This window comes from Tachyglossus aculeatus, chromosome 1, assembly GCF_015852505.1.
Source record: "Tachyglossus aculeatus isolate mTacAcu1 chromosome 1, mTacAcu1.pri, whole genome shotgun sequence".
NCBI lineage: Eukaryota > Metazoa > Chordata > Mammalia > Monotremata > Tachyglossidae > Tachyglossus > Tachyglossus aculeatus.
The window spans coordinates 30,597,026-30,610,569 of record NC_052066.1 but is presented as its reverse complement, the minus strand read 5'-3'; the positions used below and the strand labels follow the sequence as shown (position 1 = coordinate 30,610,569).

The 13,544-nt window shown below is 45.6% G+C and overlaps 1 protein-coding gene across 2 annotated transcripts in view; it reads right to left on the bottom strand.

Annotated features, from left to right (window-relative positions):
- Positions 1 to 11,258, bottom strand: part of TFRC (transferrin receptor) — a 33,170-nt gene extending 21,912 nt beyond the window's left edge. The window contains exons 1-4 of one of the 2 annotated variants that reach the window (XM_038745905.1): positions 11,177 to 11,258; positions 3,543 to 3,604; positions 2,581 to 2,791; positions 1,229 to 1,448 (exon numbers count right to left, since the gene is read on the bottom strand). In XM_038745905.1, the coding sequence (XP_038601833.1) occupies positions 1,229 to 1,448; positions 2,581 to 2,791; positions 3,543 to 3,578 (467 nt within the window). In that variant the 5' untranslated portion in view covers positions 3,579 to 3,604; positions 11,177 to 11,258. Of the gene's footprint in view, positions 1 to 1,228; positions 1,449 to 2,580; positions 2,792 to 3,542; positions 3,605 to 8,072; positions 8,092 to 11,176 lie in introns of those variants that run through there. The other variant, XM_038745985.1, reaches the window with a different exon arrangement.
- Positions 11,259 to 13,544: the final 2,286 nt, after the last annotated feature.

The following is a 13,544-nucleotide window of genomic DNA, read 5'->3' as shown; positions in this document are numbered from 1 at the left end:
TTTTCACCTTGAGAACTGGCCTCAAGTGAAGGATACTTGAGATTTCTCTGGAAGGGAAATCCAAACCCTTAAAGAAAATCTAGATTTCAAATCAACACTAAGTGATTGCCTGCTGGACTAAGTGCTTGGGAAAGGGCAGTAAAAGGAGTGTCCAAGATCCCTGCCTTCAAATTCACAGTCCAGGAGTGGGGAGACCAATCTGACTTCAAATGGGGCTTTGAAGTGAATTAGCGAGTATAACTGGTTTAGAATGCTCTGATACAGTGTTTTCCTTAAACATTAGGATTAAAACTAATTCATCTAAGATTCAGACCACTCAATAGAAATGGGAGTTTCGCAGAGGTACTTGCCTAGTTTTGTATCTAATAAGAGACTGTCAAAATGACTGAAGTTGGTGCTTAGTTGTCCTTTTCTCTCAAAGTTCAAGTTTTAATTTAGGGCTGTAACCCAAACACTTCAGGTCAGAGTTTGACCTTAATTGCAGTTTTTTGGGTGTTTTTTTTTTTTTTTTTAAAAAAAAAACAGTCCTCTATTTGAAAGTGACAACTGAGTTAAGACAACCCCAGCCTCCTCTCCACTAAGCAAATAAACTCCTACCCCCTTTCGGAAACTTCCATGGTTTCTCCATTATCTTCTGCATTCCATTCACCTTGTTTAGTACTAACAAGTGTCTACAGTTGATAGCTAAGGGGACAGCCACCCTGTTTCTATGACCTACACTAGTAGGGGCTTTTCCTATTCTTCCCCAGGAACCCAGGCAAGCAAGCCTTCCCACCACTCCCTTTATTTCCTTCAAATGTCTGTACTGAACCTCCCCCTGACATTTAGGAAATCGACTTGAAAAGTTAGCTCCTTGATTGCATCCAAAATTCCACCTCAGCCAGAAAACAAGTCATAATGAAGTATAATTCAATGCTCAGCACAGTGATTTAAAGATATCATTAATAATCCAGAAGTGGACATCCACCCACCCTACAGATGTGTTAGAGTTTATTCATTCTACTTAGTAGACTGTACAGTCAAATGGGCTTAAAGTCTGCATTTGGTAGAGATGACATTTAAATAATCAAATCCAACCCCAATTCTCCAAATACTGGGTAACTGCCAATACTATTAGAATCTGGTTAAAATTAAAGAATTGAAATCCTCTTCCCTAACCTTAGATGCATTTGGTTTGAAGCAATGCCAGTTCTTTAAGTAATTCTATTTTGAGTCTCTAAAAGCTTACGTAAGCGTGTTGAGAAAGGGCTGAACATTCAGTTTCTTTGACAGTATTTCTTTCAGGTCACCCCAGTATAACCTAGGTGGCAATGCCACGGCTGGCTCTTCATAGGGAAGCTCTGCTGAAGCATCTGCTGCACTTTTCTCTGATCCTTCACCAGAATAACTTGAACAGCCACCATTTGGGTCCACTTGCTTGCAGAAACTCAGGTAGCCAATCATAAACCCTAAAGTTAAGAAGTTGAAGGTTGAGTTTTATTCTAAGCAGAGTGTAAGCACATTTCCACATCCATTCCCTTGCCAGTTCTGACCATTTATGCTGAGTCTGCCCATTTTCCCATGCCATCTTTAATTCCTGCATTGGCCAGCACGTTCTCTTCCTTCCTCCAATGCCAACCTGTTCATGAACCTCCAATTCATCTCACCACCGAACCCTTTCCCACATCCTGCATCTACCTCCCCCTTCCTGTCTGATCACTCCCCATTTACCCCCTCAAACCCCAAAAAAACCCCCACCATATCCAAGGCCTCCCCTCAGCTAAAGCCCCCTTTTCCAATACTCCCACTCCCTCCTGCATCGTCCCACCCTCAGCGCCGCAGCACTCGTACGTACCTGTAGTTTATATTAACATTTGTTTCCCCCTCTAGATTTAGCAGGGAACATGTTTATTCATTCAATCACTGAGTGAATATTGTGTGCAGAGCATTGTACTAAGCGCTTGGGAAGTACAAGCCGGCAACATTGAGACGGTCCCTGCCCAACAACGGGCTCTGTTAGACTATTCTCTGCCAAGTGCTTAGTACAGTGCTCTGCACACACTATTACAGTTAAGTATGTTTCTGAAGACCACACATCACGTTGTCACTGTCAAGTGAGAGCTTAGCTGGCTCTTTGGCCGGCTGAGAAGACCTTTACAGTCACCTTTTTGAGTGTCCATATGGCAGGTGGTAGGAACTGTCCCATTTCTCCATTCCATTAGCTTTTGAACCTCCAGCCAAACAACTGCATTTATTGAGTAATTACTGTTTGCAGAGCACCGAACTAAGGGCTTCGGAAAGCACGATATAACAGTTGGTAGGCATGTTCTACCACAGGGCATCATGTGGTTAGTAAGGGGAATCTGTATTTGACAGGACTTCTTTTCAGGCATCCATTTTAGATGCCACCCTTAACTCCTGCCCTAAGCAGATTGCTAATAAACCAAGATGTTCACCGATAAAAATAGAGATCCCAGACATGTTAGGACAAAAGTCATGTGGGACAGGGACGGTCCTGATTTAACTTGTATCTACTCTAGTGCTTGAAACAAAACATGAGAATAAGAGCTGCTGCACTTTACGCCACCCGCTTCCACTTACCAATCAAGAAGAAGATGGCAATAGCAATGACTCCAAAACAGATGTTTCCAAGAATGTTTTTCCGTTTTACACCACGAGTGGTTCGGTCACCTGAGCTGTTTTCCACCCCATCTTCCTCATCTGCAGCCAGTTTCATTTCCACATGACTGCTGTCTCCATCCACTTGCCGAGCCAGGCTGAAACGGGTGTATGACAGTGGCTCTCCGCCAAACTAAGGTTTGAGGAAGATTAGTAATCACTGTCAATCTTTTGGAAGAAGTGACCATAAGGTAAAGAAGGTTTTGAGTGGAAGGGAAGAGAGAATCTTAAGTTTGGGCTGGGAACCTTAGTGACCCAAGAAAACCCATCTTTAGCAGAGGCTATCAAGTTAGAGAAATTGTTGGTAAATATCTCTCAGGACAGAGTCTGAATTTCTGGTCACTAAGTGACCTAGAAGGGCTTTTAGCAGAGTTAATAATTAAGTAGACTGCACGAGCTAGACTGGGAAATGTACAAGGCTCTACTTCAGCCATTTTACACAATTGTGTTATGGAAGCCTAGGTTGGAGGACCAATATTTGGCTTTGAAGACAACTATTTATTACTATTACATATTCACAGCATTAATCTACACACACACACACACACACACACACACACACAAGTAAATAAGAATTGTAGGTCAGAAGAGACCAGCCCAAATGGAAAAATGGCATACAACTACTATCCATAAGCAGCACATTCTATGAGGCACTTGATCAATACATACCTAGGGGATCTGACTGTTCCCTGCCCTCCAGGAACTTAGAATTGGTTTAGCCTAAACAAAGGCCACCTGTTCTGTGCCATTTATTCTCCCACCAAACAACAAGGCTGTTAACTGACCTGTTATGACCGACAACTCTAGTCAGAGACTTGAGTGCATCAATTCTACTGTTATAAGGTTTAAAGAGGCACATTATAAACACACATGCTCTGACTTACCAAATTGGAGATAGCTGACCTAGCATGGTCCATCATCCTGAGCTGCTACACCACTTGATTGCCTTGGGGAATTAAAACAGAGGCATGGTAAGTGTCAATATTCATTTATGTGATCCAAGACAAGTTTGTATTGCTATGCCATTTTAGATTTCAAGGGGCCAGGGATAACTGCCCTCTTGCCCAAATACACACTTAGAATCAGGCTTCACACTTAGAATCATTATGGAGCAGCACGGCTCAGTAGATAGGGTAGGTACAAGTTAATTAGGTTGGACAGTTCCTCTCCCACATGGGACTCAGTTTAAGTACGAGGGGAAAACAGGTACCTGCATTTAACAGATGAGGAAACAGAGCACAGAAATTAAGTGACTTGCCCAGGGTCACACCACAAGCAATTGGCAGAGTTGGGATTAGAACCCAGGTCCTTCTGACTCCTGTGATCATGCTCTCTCCATTAGGTTACACTGCTTCTCCAGTAGCCTACTTGCGAGATCTAGGGCAACTCACCACATGCTTCCATTTCCTCATATGTAAGACTGGGCTAATTCCTGCCTTTCCCTATCTCACAGGGATGCAATGACGACCAGAGTTAGAAGAGTAATGGGAAAGCTTGAAGAATAAAAGGGCTTCATAAAAACAAAGGAATAATAATATTAGTTTGCTCATTGCCAATGCCAAAAGCTACCTATTCAGAACTGTGAATTGATACTTATGGAGCAGAAGAAAAACAGGCTGCCTGCCCTTAAGGAGTTTATGATCTAAGTGTGTGCGCATGCGGTGGGTGGAGGGGGGGGGGAGAATGGGAAGGGGGTCTCATATGGGCAAAACAATTATAGTGAAGCACAAAGAACAAGTTTAATACCAATAATTAAATAGCTGGGTCATCATCAGTCACCAGCTAAAAACACTGTTCCCCACCCCATCCAAGTGGCCAACATTTTACCAATATCAGTCGCACTGAAGTTATGGCAAGTATGACCATGATAACACGCTTCTAGGAACATGATCTCTCTCGCCCTTATGGGGAAAAGCTTATCACAGGCTGACCAAATCTCCCAAGCCAGAACTGGTAGAGCCAATCCACCTTGAACTAGACCAGTCAAATTGATTTTTTTTTTTTTTTATTAAAGAGAGTTGAACCTCCCTGAGAGTTAGCAGAACATTGGTAAAAGAGTTTAATGCCTGGTACTACCAGTGTGCCTTCAACAAAATCCTTAAGACAAATTTCAGATAAATGGGGCATCTGTTTCTCTCTAGAACGCAGTATGATCAAGACAAATTACCTGTAACCATCTAGTAGCTGTCTAATTCTACCTCCACCAAAATATTCAATAGTAGTCCCTGCATGTCCAGGACTGGATGTTTAGCTCCATTGATTTAGAGGCAGTGACAAAGCACTTTAAAGATTTTTAAAGCCAAGTTTGAAAATGTTTATTTTAAAGTCTTTTTTTAATTAAAGAATCAGTGAGCCTTCTGAAGTCAGCCATATTAAAGATGAGAAAGCTACATATTCAATAATAAAACAAGCTCAGAAGATACGGTGCCTAAGTTATAGCTTTCAGGGCTGCACTTCAGTTTATAAAGCAAAAAGTTATCAGAAATAAACATAAGACCTCTAGGAGCAAAGTTTTAAGTGCTCATCTAAAGCATCTCAAAACCAAGGTAGGAGACCCAAGAAGCAAGATTCACTCCCCAAAATAGCAGCTGATTAAGATGGCAGAGCAGGTAAAAGGGAATGAAATGATAATTAGCACTTGGCAGGTTTTTGCCCTTAACTGAGGTTGACACCTGAAGCCTACAAGGCCAATGAGGTTAAAGAGCACTACATTTACTCCCTGCTTCAAGACAGTGAGCCCCTTGTTGGGTAGGGACTGTCTCTATCTGTTGCCAAATTGTACTTTCCAAGTGCTTAGTACAGTGCTCTGCACACAGTAGGCGCTCAATACCATTGAATAAATTTACTCCTCCCTTGTGCATCACTTATGCACTTGGATTGGTACCCTTTAAGCACTCGATACTCACCCCACAGCACTTATGGACATATCCATTCACACTACGGATGTCTCCCTCTCTAGATTACAGGCTCCTTGTCAATTCTATTTGAGCACTTACTGTGTGCAAAGCACTGTACTAAGCACTAGAGTATAACACACATTATCTGCTCACAATGAGCTTGCAGCCTAGAGAGGGAGACAGATAATACAAATAAATTACAGATATGCACATAAGTGCTGTGGGGGCTGAGGAAAGGGTGAATAACTGGAGCAAATCCAAGTGCAAAAAGGAGTGGGAGAAGAGGAAAGGAGGGCTTAGTCAAGGAAGGCCTCCTGGAGGAGATGGGCCTTCAAAATGTAGCACTCTTTGAAGCAGGAGAGTAACTTTGTCAGATATGAAGAGGGAGGGCTTTCCTGGCCAGAGGCGGGAAGTGGGCGAGAGGTTGGCAGCAAGATAGACAAGTTTGAGGTACAGTAAGTAGGTTGGCATTAGAGGAGTGAAATGAATGGGCTCTGTTATGAGTGGCAACTACAAACTCTACTGTACATTCCCAGGATCTTAGTACAGTTCTTTACACAGTTAAGTGTTTAATCAATACCACTGAATGAAGTGGCTATTTCTGAATAAGAAAACTGCAGAAGGACTTCATCGGAAGTTCCCCAAATACCTACCAAAGTCATGGGAACGCACAATCATGGGTTTCTCCTGAAAATATTAAGGGGAAGGGTAGATATTTCACAAACAGAACCCCAGAATGTATTTAGTAGCTTGTCCATAGGCTCACAAAATTGAGAAGCAGTGGGACAGTTGGATTGAGTAACCAGTGTTGGTCAACAGTACAAGCAAATGGCTGGCCAACCGTCACCCAGGATAAGACTTTCAAAATGTAATACAGAAGCTGCTTCTTTACATTTCAGAGCCTTGTTTTAGTCACAAAAAAAAACCCCACACACACCTGCTAGTTATCTCAGCATTCTTATCACTGATTTAGCTACCTGTGTATTCCACTCACAGTAACTATATACTCAATAAGCCTGCTGGTCTTGATCATCAGAATACAAGGTCTTCAAGGGGAGGAACTGCCTTTTTACACTTCTGTAGGCCTCAATCTAGAAGAGCTCAACACAGACTTACAAATGTAACTCAGGATGTCCCCTTTGTGGGCCACAGTTCTTAAGTCACTGGACACAACCACCCCAAAAAATCACCTATTGAGTGCTGTTTTTAGAGCACTGTACTAAGGTCTTGGAAGAGTAGTAATAATAATGGTACTTGTTAAGCACTTACTATGTGCCAAGCACCGCTCCCAGCGCTGAGAATATAACGGAGTTGGTAAGCACATTCCCTGCCCACAACGAGCTTACAGTCTTGTGGATAAAAGTCTTGAAGAGCCTGGGCTTGGGAGTCAAAGGATGTGGGTTCTAATTCCAGCTCTGCCACTGTCCGACCTTGGGCAAGCCACTTCACTTAGTGCCAGTTAACTCATCTGTAAAATGGCAATTAAGACTGAGCACCACCTGGGACAACCTGATTACCTTGTATCTACCCAAGTGCTTGGCACCTAGTAAGCGCTTAAGTACCATTATTTAGGGCTGGTGTTTCTCCAACAGGCTTCAGAGCTGACACGCTCCTCTTCCCCTCTCCATGGTGCTCCCATCTAGCCATTTATGACCTCAACATGCCTCAGCCTCCCTAATATAGCTATAAAGAGAGCAGCGCACACAATAAACTAAGGGCAGGGGATGCCCGGGAGCCAGTATTCTGCATTTATAACATAGTAATAATAATGGTATTTGCTAAGTGCTTACTATGTGCCAGGCACTGTACTAAGCACTGGAGTGGATACAAGCAAATCGAGTTGGAAACACTACTTGCCCCACGTGGGGCTCACAGTCTCGATCCCCATTTTAACAGATGAGGTCACTGAGGCCCGGAGAAGGGAAGCAGCATGGCTCAGTGGAAAGAGCCCGGGCTTTGGAGTCAGAGGTCATGGGTTCAAATCCCAGCTCCGCCACTTGTCAGCTGTGTGACTTTGGGCAAGTCACTTCACTGGGCCTCAGTTACCTCATCTGTAAAATGGGGATTAAGACTGTGAGCCCCGCGTGGGACAACCTGATCACCTTGTAAACTCCCCAATGCTTAGAACAGTGCTTTGCACATAGTAAGCACTTAATAAGTGTCATTATAAAAGTAACTTGCCCAAGATCACCCAGCAGACAAGACAAGCAGGGAAACCCCCCCCGCCCCCCCACACATTTTACCTCCTTCCCTTCTCCACAGCACCTGTATATGTTGGTACATATTTATTACTCTAACTTGTACATAACTATTCTATTTATTTTATTTTGTTAGTATGTTTGGTTTAGTTCTCTGTCTCCCCCTTTTAGACTGTGTGCCCACTGTTGGGTAGGGACTGTCTCTATATGTTGCCAACTTGTACTTCCCAAGCGCTTAGTACAGTGCTCTGCACACAGTAAGCGCTCAATAAGATTGATTGATTAGTAATAACAACAATGGTATGTGTTAAGCGCTTACTATGTGCCAGCCACTGTACAAAGCGCTGGGGTGGATACAAGCAAGTCACAAGGCTTGGGAGTCCAACGTTGTGGATTCTCATCCCAGCTCTGCCGCTTATCGGCTGCGTGACTTTGGGCAAGTCACTCCACTGGGCCTCAGCTGCCTCATCTGCAAAATGGGGATTAAGACTGAGCCCCACGTGGGACAACCTGATTACCTTGTATCCACCCCAGCGTTTAGAAAGCTCTTGGCACATAGTAAGCACTTAACACCATAGCACCCAGGAGCTCAGGTCCAGTCGCTCTCAGCACCCGGGCAAAATGAGGGGACAGAGTGACAGACCGGCTCCGGGGAACCTTTGTTCCTAGGAGGGGCCGGGGTCAGCCTGGAGTCAATCAAGGCCTTGCTGAGAGCTCACCTCCTCCAGAAGGCCTTCCCAGACTGAGCCCCTTCCTTCCTCTCACCCTCGTCCCCCTCTCCATCTCCCCCATCTTACCTCCTTCCCTTCCCCACAGCACCTGTATATATGTATATACATATTTATTACTCTATTTATTTAACTTGTACACATCTATTCTATTTTATTTTGTTAGTATGTTCGGTTATGTTCTCTGTCTCCCCCTTTTAGACTGTGAGCCCAATGTTGGGTAGGGACTGTCTGTATGTTGCCAATTTGTACTTCCCAAGCGCTTAGTACAGTGCTCTGCACACAGTAAGCGCTCAATAAATACGATTGATGATGACGGCAAGCCGCTGTCGCAGGCTCAAGGTCATCGGGAGCCCTGACAGTGGGGGTGGCTTCCTGGAAGCCGGGCCACGTGCTCCTCGCTCCGGGGGCGACCCAAGTCGCTGCTGCGCGGGCCCCCCACCAACCTCGGACCCCACGACTGGTCACAATAACAACAACAATAATGACATTTGTTAAGTGCTTATTATGTGCCAAGCACTGTTCTAACCGCTGGGGTAAATAAACGGTAATCAGACTGCCCCACGTGGGACTCGGTCTCAATCCCCATTTTGCAGATGAGGGAACTGAGGCACAGAGAATAATAATGGCATTTGTTAAGCGCTCACTATGTGCCAAGCACTGGGGTAAATACAAGGTTATGAGATTGTCCCACGTGGGGCTCGCAGTCTCAATCCCCATTTTGCGGATGAGGGAACTGAGGCACAGAGGATAATAATAATAATGGCATTTGCTAAGCGCTCACTATGTGCCAAGCACTGGGGGTAAATACAAGGTTATGAGATTGTCCCACGTGGGGCTCGCAGTCTCAATCCCCATTTTGCGGGTGAGGGAACTGAGGCCCAGAAAAGTGACTTGCCCAAGGTCACCCGGCAGACAAATGGCGGGGCCGGGATTAGAACCCACGACCTCTGACTCCCAAGCCCGCGTTTTTACCAATAGGCCATGCTGCTGCTCTTGATATTCATTCAAACGTACTCTCCTAGACTGTGAGCCCGTTGTTGGGTAGGGACCATCTCTCTATTTTGCCGATTTGTACTTCTCCAGCGCTTAGTCCAGTGCTCTGCACGCAGTAAGCGCTCAGTAAATACGATTGAATGAATGAATTGAGCGCTTACTGCGCGCAGAGAACTGGACTAATCAGCAATCGTATTTATTGAGCGCTTACTGTGTGCGGAGCACTGTACTAAGCGCTTGGGAAGTACAAGCACTTACTATGCGTGCAAAGGAGACTAAGAGGGGAGTGAAAAGGGGTTGGACCGACATTCCCACCCGAGAGTTGGAGCCATGATGGGCCCAGTGAAGCAGCGAGGCTTCGTGCCAACAGCCCAGACTTGGGAGTCAGAGGACGTGGGTTCTAATCCCACCTCCGCCCCTTGTCTGCCGTGTGACCTTGGGCAAGCCGCTTTACTCCTCTGGGCCTCGGTGGCCTCATCTGGAAAATGGGGATCAATCAACCGTATTTATTGAGCGCTTTACTGTGTGCAGAGCACTGTACTAAGCGCTTGGGAAGTCCAAGTTGGCAACATATAGAGACAGTCCCGACCCAACAGTGGGCTCACAGTCTAAAAGGGGGAGACAGACAACAAAACCAAACGTACTAACAAAATAAAATAATCAATCGTGTTTTTTGAGCGCTTACTGTGTGCAGGGCACTGTACTAAGCGCTTGGGAAGTGCAGGTTGGCAACATATCATCAATCGCATTTATTGAGCTCTTACTATGTGCAGAGCACTGTACTAAGCGCTTGGGAAGTACAAATTGGCAACATATAGAGACAGTCCCTACCCAACAGTGGGCTCACAGTCTAAAAGGGGGAGACAGAGAACAAAACCAAACATACTAACAAAATAAAATAGAAGAGATATGTTCAAGTAAATTAAATAAATAGAGTAAAAAAATATGTACAAACATATACATAAATACAGGTGTTGTGGGGAAGGGAGGGAGGTAAGATGGGGGGATGGAGAGGGGGACGAGGGGGAGAGGAAGGAAGGGGCCAAACGTACTAACAAAATAAAATAAATAGAATAGATATGTACAAGTAAAATAGAGTAATAAATATGCACAAACACATATACATATATACAAAATAAATAGAATAGATATGTACAAGTAAAATAAATAAATAAATAGGTAGGGATGGAGACTGTGACCCCCCCCAGGTGGGACCAGTTGATGACCTGGCATCTCCCCCAGGGCTTAGGGCAGTGTTGCCAACTTGTACTTCCCAAGCGCTTAGTACAGTGCTCTGCACACAGTAAGCGCTCAATCAATACGATTGATTGATTGCTGGTCTAATAATAAGGGCTTAATAAATGTCCTCATTATGATGGGCCGCCATCCTGCCCTGCCCAGACGCACCTGCAGCGCAGGGCCTTGCTCAGCCTGTCCTCCCTGGGGCACCCACCATGTTGCCCCTTCCCTGCTCCCCAACCCCCAATCAATCAATCGTATTTATTGAGCGCTTACTGTGTGCACAGCACTGTCCTAAGCGCTTGGGAAGTCCAAGTTGGCAACCTATAGAGACAGTCCCTACCCAACAGTGGGCTCCCAGTCTAAAAGGGGGAGACAGAGAACAAAATAAAATGAAATAAAATATAAAACAAGACAGGAGAAGCATCAGAAGAGGAGGAGAAAAGAGGGTAGAACTCACTTGGGCTCCTCGGCCGCCTCCAATGGTGCCCAGCCGACCCCCTGCCCACCACCCCACAGAGATGGGGGCAATGTGCCCTCCTCAGGGTTTATAATGGAGGCCCGCCTCCTTCCCCGCCTCTCCTGGGCCGCCCCCGTGACGTCACTTCCGGCCTCACGTAGCCCCCCGGGCTGCCAAGCGGGAGGCCGGGGCTGCAGTGCGCATGTGCGGCTGCGGTCCGGCCCGCACGTGGGCCGGGTTGGGCGCTGAGGGAAACCCAAGGGGAGGGAAAATGGCGCCGAAGGGCAGGTGCTCCCCTTCATTCATTCGCTCACTCAGTCGTTCATTCATTCAGCCATTAATTCCTTCAATCATTCATTCCTATATGTTGCCAAATTGTACTTCCCAAGCGCTTAGTCCAGTGCTCTGCGCACAGCAAGCGCTCAATAAATACGATTGAATGAATGAATCCCTTCATTAAGAAGTAGCGCGGCTCAGGGGAAAGAGCCCGGGCTTTGGAGTCAGAGGTCATGGGTTCAAATCCCGGCTCCACCACTTGTCGGCCATGTGACTTTGGGCAAGTCACTTTACTTCTCTGGACCTCAGTTACCTCATCTGTAAAATGGGGATGAAGACTGTGAGCCCCATGTGGGACAACCTAATCACCTTGTAACCTCCCCAGCGCTTAGAACAGTGCCTTGCACATAGTAAGTGCTTAAATAAATGTCATCATTATTCAGTCAGTCATCAATCAATCGTATTTATTGAGTGCTTACTGTGTTCAGAGCACTGTACTAAGTGCTTGGGAAGTACAAGTTGGCAACATCTAGAGACAGTCCCTACCCAACAGTGGGCTCACAGTCTAAAAGGGGGAGACAGAGAACAAAACAAAACGTACTAACAAAATAAAATAAATAGAATAGATATGTACAAGTAAAATAAATAGAGTAACAAATATGTACAAACATCTATACATATATACAGGTGCTGTGGGGAAGGGAAGGAGGAAAGATGGGGGGGATGGAGAGGGGGACGAGGGGGAGAGGAAGGAAGGGGCTCAGTCAGGGAAGGCCTCCTGGAGGAGGTGAGCTCTCAGTAGGGCCTTGAAGGGAGGAAGAGAGCGAGCTTGGCGGATGGGCAGAGGGAGGCCATTCCAGGCCCGGGGGAGGTCGTGGGCCGGGGGTCGATGGCGGGACTAGGTGAGAACGAGGTACGGTGAGGAGATTAGTGGCAGAGGAGCTGAGGGTGCGGGCTGGGCTGCAGAAGGATAGAAGGGAGAGGAGGTAGGAGGGGGCGAGGAAATGGACAGCCTTGAAGCCCAGGGTGAGGAGTTTCTGCCTGATGCGCAGATTGATTGGTAGCCACTGGAGATTTTTGAGGAGGGGAGTAACATGCCCAGAGCGTTTCTGGACAAAGACATTCCGGGCAGCAGCATGAAGTATGGATTGAAGTGGGGAGAGGCAGGAGGATGGTTGGGTAGAGCCGGTCCCTACCCAACAGCGGGCTCATAGTCTAGAAGGGGGAGACAGACAACAAAACAAAACATATTAACAAAATAAAATAAATAGAATAGTCCTACCTCCTACCCCTCCCCACAGCACCTGTATATATGTATATATAACATATATATGTATACATATATATATATGTTGAGGAAGCAGCGTGGCTCAGTGGAAAGAGCACAGGCTTTGGAGTCAGAGGTCGTGGGTTCAAATTCTGGCTCAGCCACTTGTCAGCTGTGTGACCTTGGGCAAGTCACTTAACTTCTCTGGGCCTCAGTTCTCTCATCTGGAAAATGGGGATGAAGACTGTGAGCCCCACGTGGGAAAACCTGATTATCTTGTATCTACCCCAGCGCTTAGAACAGTGCTTGGCACATAGTAAGCGTGAGCCCACTGTTGGGTAGGGCCCATCTCTAGATGTTGCCAACTTGGACTTCCCAAGCACTTAGTACAGTGCTCTCTGCACAGTAAGCGCTCAATAAATATGATTGAATGAATGAACAAATACCAACGTTATGATTATTATTATTATGTTTGTACAGATTAATTATTTTACTTGTACATATTTACTATTCAATTTGTTTTATTTTGTTAATACGTGTTGTTTTATTGTCTGTCTCCCCCTTCTAGACTGTAAGCCCGCTGTTGGGTAGGGACCGTCTCTAGAGGTTGCCAACTTGTACTTCCCAAGCACTTAGTACAGTGCTCTGCACACAGTAAGCGCTCAATAAATACGATTGAATGAATGAGTTCATTCATTCATTCAGTCAGTCAGTTAGTCGTTCATTCATTCATTCATTCAGTCATTCATTCCTTCATTCAGTCAGTCATGAGAGCTCACCTCCTCCAGGAGGCCTTCCCAGACTGAGCCCCCTCCTTCCTCTCCT